The sequence below is a fragment of the Meriones unguiculatus genome, chromosome 3, assembly GCF_030254825.1.
Source record: "Meriones unguiculatus strain TT.TT164.6M chromosome 3, Bangor_MerUng_6.1, whole genome shotgun sequence".
NCBI lineage: Eukaryota > Metazoa > Chordata > Mammalia > Rodentia > Muridae > Meriones > Meriones unguiculatus.
The window spans coordinates 34,160,951-34,173,176 of record NC_083351.1 but is presented as its reverse complement, the minus strand read 5'-3'; the positions used below and the strand labels follow the sequence as shown (position 1 = coordinate 34,173,176).

Here is a 12,226-nt window from a genome sequence, read left to right as displayed (position 1 = left end):
AGAACAGAGGCTCGGAACGCCTCCTCTAAGATAAATGCTGTGGACCTGATCACTCATGTCTGAGACACGCAGTCATGGTCATCTTCTTTCATGTGGGAGGTTGTAACATTCTTTAAAACTACTTTTCTTGCAGTTGATTCTTCACATGTCTTCTAAGGTCTTAAGTCATTCTAGAAACGGCTCAGATGTGTTTTATTATATATCATCACTCCCCCACCACACACCTTATGTAGAAGAGGCTTCTGTACCTATAATAGCTAATGAGTGTGGCCAAACACAAAATCATTAAATTACCTAAAACATTTTGAAATTTTTCTTGTATTTTTTGTTTTTGATAGCTTGACTGCACAGGTCTTTATTGATAATAACAGCGCTGCGATATTAAAGGTTGATGTGCCTGCAAGGTAGAACTGGTAGGGTCTCACACTGGTTTGATGAGGAGGATATGAGAACTTACCCCTACAGCCCCCGCCACACACACGTGAAACAGTGATTCACAGAGCTGGGGCATAAGCAGCTTAGTGGAGAAGGCATGGACTTTGAAATGTCTTCAGGCGGTCAGGTGGATTAGCTGGGTTAGCTAGGACACAGCACTGCCCTAGTCTTGCCAGGTTAGCTAGGACACAGCACTGCCCTAGTCTTGCCAGGTTAGCTAGGACACAGCACTGCTCTAGTCGTAGGGTACATGTGCAGAGTGTGGTGGGTGGTTCGAGGCAGCCTCTGCAAGAGGTATCGACTGGAGGGTGGAAGTGGGCCTGGGAAAGATTGTGGTAGAAAAACTCTAAGGCGCTGGCCAAGAGCAGGAAATCCAGCTGGGTGCTAGTTCATACTTAGGAACAAATGCAAAGTACATTAACAACCACCACAACAAAAAGGCATCTTTGAAAAAGGTTGAGAAAGTGGGAAAACTACAAGAAAACGTAATGACTCTTTTAGTAGAGGTTGCTACTTGTAATATGGCTGGTGTACGGTCAATTTTTCTGCATTTGACACTACTTGGATTATAGAGAGAATTGCACTCTAGTTTTTATAATGTATTAACTTTCTTCTAGCAATGTTTTGTAACTATTTTTAATCATTAGACCTATTTCTGAACCTCTTTCTAAGAACATGTTATCCTAGGAACTCAGCGTATTGGAGTTTTAAGCACAGATCATGAAAAAAACTTTAAATGTTATATTCAAGCGTTATTATAAATTTTGTGGTAAATCCACGATGATTTCTTGAGGTTAAAAGTATGGGAATGAAATTCTTAGGTAAGACGGAATACAGTTTTAACCTTTTCTGCTATGAATTTTCAAGTTGTCTTTCAGAAACTTGTGACAGTTTCCTAACATTTGCTGTAGAACATTGACTTTTTTTGTTTGTCTTTGAGACAGAATCTCATTGCTGTGTGGTCCAGGCTGGCCTCTAACACATAATCTTCCTGAGTCATACGATCACAGGTGCCTGGTACCTTGCTTGCTTAGCTTGTTCTTGCAATGCTGATAACCGAGGCCAGGGCTTTGTGCATACTGGGGAAGGACTCTGCTTCATCTCCAGGCTTGGTGGGAGGGCTTTCTTTTCAAAGAAGGCATTTTTATTATAAAAGCTTTAAAACATTTTTTGTTTGTTATATTCAAAATAGTAGGTTTGTCATATTCATATATGTAGATCACTGTACTTTTGTTCACATTCTCTCTCCTCTCACTACTTTTCCCAGTCCCTCTTCCAAGTTCCTTCCCATTTCTTCCCTCCCAAATACTCGGCGCCCTCTGCTTTCATGTCGTTGTGCATACCTATGTGGGTAGATGTTAACTTTAGATTGGGCATAAAAAGAAGCTGTCTTTGCCATTAGACTTTTCAAGGGGCGCGCCTGCCTGTGATTTTAAGGTTCAGAAAGTAGAAAGTATTAAGGAGCCAAAGAAGAGTAAGCTGACTTTGGGTAGATTCTGTCATGGCCAGGTGTGTTTCAACTTCACAAGAATGATGGTGTGTGTTTAATGTTCAGTCTATTGGATAATTGAAAATTTGAGGATGAAGATGGAAATTCCGAACAGTTTTCCTTTACTGGTTCTCCCAGATATTAGTATTTGGCTAAACCAAGCACTTAAAGGAGTCCGAGATCGCCACGGGAATGCGGTAGAAAATGCTCATCTTCTCACATTGTTCCATCGGCTCTGCAAACTCCTGTTTTTCCGTATTCGCCCTATTTTTGTATTTGATGGCGATGCTCCACTGTTAAAGAAACAGACCTTGGTAAATATCTGATTTTATTTTCATTATTATTAAATTCAGTTACAATGGTTTCCCTTTCCTTTCCTTCCTCCAAACCTTTTCATATATCCCTCCCAACTCTACTTTAAATTCATGGCCTCTTTTTTCTGCCAATTGTTATTCCATGCATAAATATGTATGCATCTATATTTCTAACTGTAACACCTGTTCAGCCTGTGTATGTATGCCTGTATGTATATGTATGCCTGTATATGTATGCCATTTTTCTTCGGGGGGGGGTGTTGTTCAACACAGGGTTCCTCTGTGTAGTCCTGGTTGTTCTGGAACTCTGTAGATCAGCTGGCCTCCAATTCAGAGATCCACCTGAACTGGATCCACCTGCTGGGATTAAAGGTGTATGCCACCACCACCCTGCTTTTATGTATATTTTCAATGAGCAGTTTTGACGTGTAATCAACCTAATTTCAGTTGGCTTTAAAAATTTATCTTTAACAGCTTTTTGGGGGATTTTTTTTTTTCTTTTTTGAGACATGGTGTCTCTATGTAGCCTGGCTGCCCTGGAACTCCCTCTATATAATCAGACTGGCCCTGAACGCACAGAGATCCGCCTGCCTTTACCTGCATTTAAAGGAGTACACCACAATGCTAGGCTTATAGCAGTTTATCTTTCAAAGCTTTCACAAGAGTGAGAGTCAATGGTTAAATTTATCTATTAACTGAAAGCCCTAGAATTAATTTTAGATGGTCTCCATTATGTCAGGCTGGGCTCCTATTGCTCATTAAGGAGCCTCTACTTAGGATATGTCTGAGAGTGTGTTTGAGTGTCCTTGGGGACAGAGAAATAAAATGAACAACAACAACAACAACAAAAGTACTTTCAGAACAACAACAAAACTGAACTTGACCAGGCTATCCTCTGAAATGTTTTCTGTGGGGCAGCCCTGTCTCAGTGAAAGTGTCTGCTCAGCTAGATATTTATTAGAAGATCTTTTTATACATGCTAAGAATTTCTTCTAATATCATCTTGAATTAGGGGGGGACAGAATTACATAAAAATAATATATTTTTTGTATTATTTCAAATTGATTTTGGAATAACTTGTATAAAATTTAGGTTCTTGGTGGTACTGAAGTGTATATTTACAAGAAACTGACACTAAGCTGATAACTTCCCAGGTGTGCTACGTATAGGAGATTTTTAGGCAAGTGCTCTGTGTGTCCCGTGCAACCCAGAACCTGAAGGTGGTTACTGGCAGCAGTGAGAAGGAAACGATGGAATAGCTGCTGTCCTTAATTTCAGATGATGAAATGTTTTTAGTAGAGCATCATCAGAGTTGAAACGCCACGCGCTTCATTTTCACAGGCAAAGAGAAGGCAGAAGAAGGATTCTGCATCCACTGACTCAAGAAGAACGACAGAGAAGCTTCTGAAAACCTTTCTAAAGAGACAGGCTCTGAAAACTGCCTTCAAAAGCAAAAGGCAAGAGGAGCACCACAGTGGCTGCAGACACTCACTGGGCTCCAATAGTGTCTCTCTTTGTCTCGTTTAATAGGAAGTCAAGAGAGGAGTGTGCAGATAGCATTGGACTTGGGAGTGTGGAATTGTAGCTAATGAGAAAGAAAAGTTATATTGCTTCCTCTTTTAATGAACTAGTTTGCTGATTTATATGTTTTTTTTAAGTGTTGCAGGGCCTCACATGTGCTGGGCAGGTGCTCTTCTATGGGGTTCACTGCAACCCGACTTTACTTTGAGCCCTTCCTGATGATAGTTGGGGCTGTATCTAAGGAGCTCTAGGGACTTCCCCTTTCCCTTCACAGGGACGTTAGTTGTGACATCAAAAGCTTAGGGGAGACTCAGGCCAGGGGGGTCAGCTACTGTCCTTGAGTGGGGTTTGTATAACCAGTGGAAGGAGAGGAATGACTCAAAATGCATTTCATATGATTGTTGAAAGTTATGTGTGCTTTCCAGAAATGAAGCGCTACCCAGTCTTACTCAAGTTCGAAGAGAGAATGACATCTATGCTTTGCCGCCTTTACCAGAGGAAGAAAAACATAGGTAAATGTTTAACTACTAAAGAATATCACTTTATAGGGACCAGGCGGGTGGCTCGGTTAATAAAGGAGCTGCCACACAAGTATGAGGACCCACATTCCATCCCTAACACCCACGTAAAAAGCTGTGCATACTGGCACCAAATGCTTATAATCTCAGCATTGGGGAGACCTCTAGCTGTTCCTTGACCAGTGACTTATAGGGAGGTATCCCTTACCTGCACTGAGATTTTCATTTAATATCTCTGTCTTCTAGGTTGACTGTCCATCTATCTGTGTTCAAACTCCTCCATTTTTAAAAAATTATATATTTAAACTAACTTACAAAGTACTGGGATTCAATATGATTTTTTTTAAGATACCTTTGATTATCCTCCTGTACCCTGACCTCTCCCCTTACTCTGCCCCTACCCCTGCTTAAACCTTTAACTCTCAGTACCCCTCATGCTTCATTTCATATGTATTTACACTCTTTTGTACTCATGCTGACCTACCTGTTTCTAGCTTCCTTCCATCTCTCTCACCACCAGGATAAATTACCACATTCGATAGACTTGTTGATAGACACATGGACACTTCACATTTCTCACTGTACTTAACTTCTCTGCCCATGTGGCTGCCATGACCTGCTGGCCTGCATTCCTGGTACCTTTCTAGTTGCTCCTTTCCAGTTTTTCCGTGAGTCTTGCTCTGCTGGTGGTTAGCCTTCAAGGTGTCTGTGTTTGAAGTGTTGGTGGAGGAGCAGAAGTGTAGACAGTTTTGGCCTCTCGTTCTCTTCCCAGGGGCTCCGTGGCAACAGAGCAGATTTTGTATCAGCCATTTCTTTCTCCACATTGTTGTCATGACTATCTCAATAGCACCGAAATTTATTTCTGTTTCATCCTTGATCTCGTGCCTTTGCCTCAACTCCCCACCTTCCAGTGCAGTCTGCTTTGTCTTCTACAATATATTTATAGCCCAATTATGGTTGTTTTCTTTCTTTTAAACTTCATGGTATTTTTATGCTTTTTTTTTAAATGACAAATTTCCAGTGCCTACTCTAGTCTGGCCTGGAATTGCTGTGTAATCCGGGCTGGCCATGAACTTATAATCTTCCTGCTGTAGCCTGGTTAGTGTTGGGGTTACAGGCCTGTATTACCATGCCTGGCTTAGCTTGTCATTTCTTCAGAATAAACTTTCAGATGTTTAATCACTCCTCGCTTGGTTTAATCACCTCCTCGCTTGGTCTCCTTACTGTCATGAGCAGATTTTCCTTTCCTTATTTCCAAATGACTGTAGAGCTCAGTTCACGTGTCTAGAACACTTCCTTGCATGTACCCTCTGTTATATCTTACATTTGGGTCCTTTGTTTATTCCTAGCAAATCCACCAATGTAATTGTAGGAGATTCTGGAAAGCTTCCATGGCCCTCTGTATTAGTTACTTTTTTATTTCTGTAACAAACACATGACCAAGGCAGCTGGTCAAAGAAAGTGTTTAATTGGGCATATGGTTCCAGAGGGCTAGAGTCTATTATGGCAGAGTGAAGGCATGGCAGTAGGAACAGCTGCGAACTCACATCTGGAGCCTTAAGTGGAAGGTGTAGAGTGCACTGGGATGGTGGGAGGGTTTGGTCTCACACCCTGACGCCTGTAACATGCCTCCTCCAACAAGGCCACGCCTCCTAATCCTTCCTAAATAGTTCCACCAGTTAGGCACCAAGTGTTCAGACATACGAGCCTGTTGGGGTTAATCCCGTTTAAACCACCACAATGTCTGAAGCTTTTTAGATGATTTACTCCTTAACCCATCTTTAGCCACCTTCTCTTCCTTGTGGATGGGGTTAGGGTTCTTACTGCAGCTGCTACTTGCACCTGTCCCTCACCAGACGGTGCGACCCCGGAGTTACAGTTTTCTCATCCCACTCACTCTTGTAGACCTTGAGCGCAAGAAATGTGTGTAAGTATTTGTTAAAAATCACAGATGTTAAAATTGTTTTCTTGACTTACAGTTCAGAAGAGGAAGATGAAAAGCAATGGCAAGAAAGAATGGAACAAAAGCAAGCTTTGCAGGTACTTATATAACATGGGAATTCAGAATGGGTTTTGCTATTCGAAATGGTGAAAATGAGTTATCCTTATGAGGTAGGACGTTTTATGGAAGTTCCCAATAAGAAGTAAAGCTGGGTGCCCCTTTTACTGTGTGTGTTTCTGATTGCATGTACATATATGTATATGTCAAGTCCACACTTACCTATGCCTTTCATACACTTGTATATTGAATTTGGCCTTATTATTATTATTATTATTATTATTATTATTGAGTTTTTGTTTTTCTTTGTAGTCCTAGCTGTTCTGGAGCTTACTGTATAGACCAGGCTTACCTCGAACTCAAGAGTTCTGTCTTCCTTCAGCCTCCCACGGGCTAGGATTAAAGTTGTGCAGTACCACATCCAGCTTCATTATGCATTCCTATATATTTTTTAATTAATTAGTTAATTAACTATTTATACTGCGAATGATACTTTATTTAGTCATTATCTTTACAACTGAAGCTCTGGAAATTCAAAATCAACATCCTTGCCCATGAGCTTCTTAAACACACCAGAAAAAGTTTTGATCTTGTGCTCCACGTTGTTCAGCTGTGCTTTGTCTAAATGAACCTTTATGAGCCCGCCTTTGGCCTTCACTACCTTGGCGCTTGAGGTGAACATGGCTTTGTCCTCATGGAGCATCGGCTCAGAAAGAGCATTCCTATATATTCAAAGTAAGCTTTTTTTTTTTTAAGATAACTGATTATTCAAAAAGTAAGTAGTAATACATGGTTAGACAGAATGTAAGGATACTTTCTTGGGGCCAGGAATATAACTTGTTGCTAGAGTGCTTGCTTGGTATGCATAACACTGTAGATTCATTCCCCAGTGCCACAATTAAATGCAAAAACAACAGTCTTTGTATTTAAAGTAACTTGGAAGATTTGGGCAGATATATATGCGTGCCTATATTTGTTTACTCATGCCAGTGAATGTGTTCTAATTATTTTTTGCAATGTAACATAGTGGTATAAAAGTGGCCATTTTTATCACTCTGCCACACTGCTTGGAGTCCATAAGCCCAGGGAGGTGCTTCTCTCTCGGGGTCTTCCATGTAGATGCTTTCAGGATGTAGCTGGGGCTGAAATTACTTCATGTGCTCCTTCACCTGCATGCTCGATGGTTGGCTGTGGCCATCAGCTGACCTCAGTGAGGCTGATGGCTATAATTTCATGTAGCCTGTATATGGCCTGTGCTATTTCCTAGCACGGGGCTCTGCCAAGGGGAAACATCCAAAAGGAGATCCTAGGCAAAAACTGTTGCCTTGCTTTGGATGTTGTATAGTTTCCTTTCTACCATATTCTTGGCTACATGTTTTCAGCGCAGTACCTACAAGGGAAAATGTCAACAAGAGACTCAAAGACTCTGCTCACGTGGTAGAGCATCGCCATGCACGTCAGTGAGTATTGCCTTTAATCACTGAAGTCACACAGATTTTACTTCTGTTAGTAGCCTTGGCTGGCCTAGAACTTGCAATCCTCCTACCCTAGTCTCTCAAATGCTGGAATTATATACGAAGCACTACCACTCCTGGTTCTTGAACGGTTTTTTTTTTACCCCCCTTGGATTTATTCACTTACTATTTTTTTTTATGTGGTGTATGGGTGTTTTGCCTGCATGTATATCTGTGCACCACAAGCATGCAGAATCTGTGGAGGTCAGAAAAGGATGTCAGATCGCTGGGGACAGAACTCTGTGAACCATCATGCGTGATATTGGCAATAAAGCTTTGATGCTTTAGAAGAGCAGCTAGTGCTCTTAGTCATTGAGCCACCTCTCTAGCCTCCTTTGTGCAATTTTTTATTTTAAATGAACTTTTTTTCAAGCTTAGTATCGTAGTAGGTAGCATTCTTTGACTCCCTAAGGTCTTATTGTTTTGGTATGTCTGGTAGAAGACTTTTCTGCTAAAACCTCGGTTTCTTTCAACTTCCTATGGCTCTGCATTATCCATGCATCAGGTGTTAGCAAGTGGTGTTACTGAGGATCCTGTGGTCAGGACTTCAGTGTTCACGGGCCATGTGATTTAGGAAAATTAATTTTTAAGGCATTATTTAAATTTCAAAATATACAACTAATGTAAGTATAAAAATGGCTCATTTCCACAAGTCTTCTCATCTCATGGCGCTTACACTTGTCTTCTTCAGTTTAGGATCCCCATACCCATCAGGGTCTTGGTATTTTTCAGATCCCTGCTCAGGACATCTGTCTGGTAGGGTTTTCTCCATCTAACCCATAAGAATTTTATCCTTTTTGTTTCCCTGATTACTCTCATCAGATCAGCCTGTTGGATGTTCTAACAATTATCTTGCTTATTTATTTACTTGCTGATATGCCTTGCTGCACTCCTAAGATTAAGGCACTTACGTACATAGTTAGCACAGTACCCAAACTCTTAAAGCAGGGCCAGGGTGGTGTATAAGTGCCTGGTAAGTGGTTTGCTTTGGACTGAAGGAACAAATGAAGGGATTGATTGCTTGTCTGCTTGTTCACTATGATGCCTGTTATAGAATGTATACTTCTATGTGTAGATTACATAGAGCTATATTTATAATGTTAACACAGTGAGTGTTTGTAACAGCGAATAGACCTAAATGGGTAAATATGAATTCAGTGATGCTAACATTTTATTCCTTATAGGAAGAATTCTTTCATGATCCTCATGCCATAGATATTGAGTCTGAGGACTTCAGCAGCCTGCCACCAGAAGTAAAGCATGAGATCTTGACTGACATGAAAGAGTTTACCAAGCGAAGACGAACACTGTTTGAAGCAATGCCAGAGGTAAAACAGCCAGCAGTGCACAGTAGCACACCAATGCTTAGAATTAAACTTCAGTAAAGCTTCACAGAAAGAAGAGAAAATTGGCAGGTGGTACTTTAGAGAGAATCCCGGTTGCAAGGGTACAGAGTCTGTGTATCTCAGGCCACAGGAGGCATGGTTTGTTTATGCATTCACTGCAATTCAGCATAGAACATGCCTGTCCTGATCCTGGCTACACCCATAGCGGGTAACTCAAGTGTCTCACACAGGAAGTGCCCAGCACCATGTGGTTCTTGGACTGTTCCCAGAAGTCACTTTAAATGTATGTCACACAACATACATTATTTACAAAAAGTAACTGTGACATGGAAAAGATTTCTGACTTGAAATTCCAGATATAGGCTTGTGTGTGTTCCTCTCCTTCTTTGTGACTAGTGGGAACAGGGTGGTCTGAGAATAGTAACTTCAGAGTCACAGGAAGCTGGAGCAGGTCTGGTGTGCATGGTCGTGTGTTGTTGAGTATGTCCTGATCATGTTGCTGTTGATTATGTAATCTGTGCCCCCACTGAGTACTTGCTGTCTTTAGTTCCTGGCGCGTGAGTTCCGTTCTCCTTCCTCCTGCCACCGCCTCTGTTGACAGCAGTTCTCCTCACATGCTGAGGTAGAATGTAAATTGACAGCAATTGATGTAGTTGTTTGGTTTTTGTTTTTGCATTTTTTAACTTGCCATAGACTTTAGAATACTTTTTTACTTTGGTACCAGAAAGATGAAAAAAGCCAGATAAGTCAGTCATTTCTGGTTTTCTATGTAGCTAGGGTTAAAAAAAAAAAAAAGGTACATGGAAATGATTTTATCAAAATTTTTGGGTACAAGAAATTATTTATATTTTGGTGGGAAAACAATTCATGCTCCATCTGTCTTTTAGCCTTGTTCTTTCAGAGGTGTGCAGATTCTCTGAGTATTACTGATAGAAAAAGGGTTGAGTGGAGTGAGAAGGAGAGGAGAAAGGTAGCGTCTAGTGGTTTTCTCTTTTTCTCTGTGCAACCATGATGTCACTAAGGCTAGGAGGCTAGGGTGGGTCCATGAGGAGAGAGTTCTGAGTAGTCCAGGATGGACCGTGGTGTGACTTATCCATCGTGCACATGATGTTGATGAGAGAAGATCCATGTGTAGCAGGGACAGTCGTAAGTCTACTAACAGACTCAGTTTTAGTCAGCCGTCTGTCTGGGGTCTCCCGTGCGAGTCTACTGTTAAAGTCTCAAGCTCATCATTCGCAGACTGGAGATAGGAAAATGTCTCATTGGATGCCTGTGAAGGTAAGTCAAGGTGGGCAATATAAAAGGACTCAGAATGCCTTCAATGGGAAAGGCTTTATTCATGTAAACTACGATTAGTAATACCTCTGGTTATTTACTCTGTGTGTCCTGTGGACCAAGGACATTGCAAGGCACTTCACTTGTATTTTAGAAGGTTGTGTTTCACTGAGCCACCATCACATGTCATGCTATAGCTATGTGGTCTAGCTCAGAAAATGATTTTTAAACGAATGATTAAATAATAAAAAGGTCTTTCATTATTATTATTATTATTATTATGTATTTTTTTTGCTTAATTCTTTGTTTTTCAAATATTTTTAAGGCTGTTATAATGCCATCTGTGCTAACCACAGTAGTTTGGAGGCAGAGGCAGGAGGATTTTCACAATTTCAAGGCTAGCTTGATTTATATCTATATAGTGAGTTCCAGGCTGACTTGGAGAGACTATCTCAAAAACACAACACAAAAAAAATGAAGTTAACAGTGAAACCCCCTTAGTTTTCAAATTGTATTGGTATGCTACGAAACTCTACCTTTTGGAAATGGGTTGGACAGTGGTGGTTTTATCATCTTAATGTAACCAGTAATTTTATTTTGTCCCTAGGAGTCTCATGACTTTTCACAGTACCAGCTGAAAGGCTTGCTTAAGAAAAACTACCTAAACCAGCATATAGAAAATGTTCAAAAGGAAATGAACCAGCAGCACTCAGGGCAAATCCAGAGGCAATATGAAGATGAGGGAGGCTTTCTGAAGGAGGTAGAGTCAAGAAGAGTGGTCTCTGAAGACACCTCACACTACATCTTGATAAAAGGTACCAGGCACCATCATTGATTTGACAGCTACAAATCATGATAGGGAAGCAGTGTTCTCCTGCTGTCGTGCCTGCAGTGATGGGCTGCATTCTTCTGTGCCAGTCAAAGCAGAGACACAGCCTATGAACACTTCTGTCAATCAAGGGAGCTGTGCTCTCCTGTAGGTCTTATGCAGGTGGCCACAGCTACTCTGTGCTTATCATTATGACGGCCATCCAATATCCAGAACACAGCATTTTGTAGGGTCTCTTTCCATCCTCACCCTCCTTCATTCTTTCTACCCCCTCCCCTCTTGTGACATTCCCCTTTTACGATATTGGTGTGTGCGTGTGTGCGCCATACAAAAGTCTCATTTAGGGCTGAGCGCTCAGCAGTTGCTTGTTCCAGAACTCTGCGTTGACTGTCACCCTCTTCAGGGAGGAGCTTCTCTGGCCCAGGCTAGTGGCAACAATAGGCTTTAGGCACACGTGTGGGATTTACAGTCTCAGGCATGTCTTCCCTCCCGTGGAGTGGACCCCAGATCCACTGAGCGGGACACTGATTTGACCGCAAGGTATTCTTGCTGCACTGATGTGGGTATCTTGTTTGTCAAGTCAGGATTGTAGCACACAGGATTCCTACTGGGAAAGACTTGGTAATCTCTCACCCTCAGCAGCCTGTCTGGTGCCTTTTAGTCCTGCAGAGGAGGAGTAGCAGAGAGGAGGTGTCCAGCTCACTTCCAGGTTCACTTTTCTGTGTCCTGTGTCCATGGTGTGTTGTGTCCTTTGCAATAGGATTTTACCATCTAGTTGTGGTTAAGCAAGAGCAACAGCAATGGACTGTATTGTTTTGGGGGCTTCTTGGGCTGTCTGGTCAGAGACTCATGGGGAATGTCTTGCACTTGGCACTAGGATTTTTGTTCAAGACCCCATGGTTTCTGGGAGCAATGCTATCAACTCATGGAGGGGACTTCCATTCACACTTTTTTTGTTGTTTTTTTAATTGTGCTTTTTAGTTTAT

The 12,226-nt window shown here is 41.5% G+C and overlaps 1 protein-coding gene across 2 annotated transcripts in view; it reads left to right on the top strand.

The window, feature by feature from the left end:
• Ercc5 (ERCC excision repair 5, endonuclease) overlaps positions 1–12,226 on the top strand; it is a 34,458-nt gene that overhangs the window by 2,301 nt on the left and 19,931 nt on the right. For both annotated transcript variants that reach the window (XM_060379814.1, XM_060379816.1), the window contains exons 2-7: positions 2,063–2,238; positions 3,580–3,695; positions 4,185–4,271; positions 6,257–6,317; positions 8,975–9,118; positions 11,019–11,226. In XM_060379814.1, coding sequence (XP_060235797.1) covers positions 2,063–2,238; positions 3,580–3,695; positions 4,185–4,271; positions 6,257–6,317; positions 8,975–9,118; positions 11,019–11,226 — 792 coding nt within the window. The remainder of the gene's footprint in view (positions 1–2,062; positions 2,239–3,579; positions 3,696–4,184; positions 4,272–6,256; positions 6,318–8,974; positions 9,119–11,018; positions 11,227–12,226) is intronic.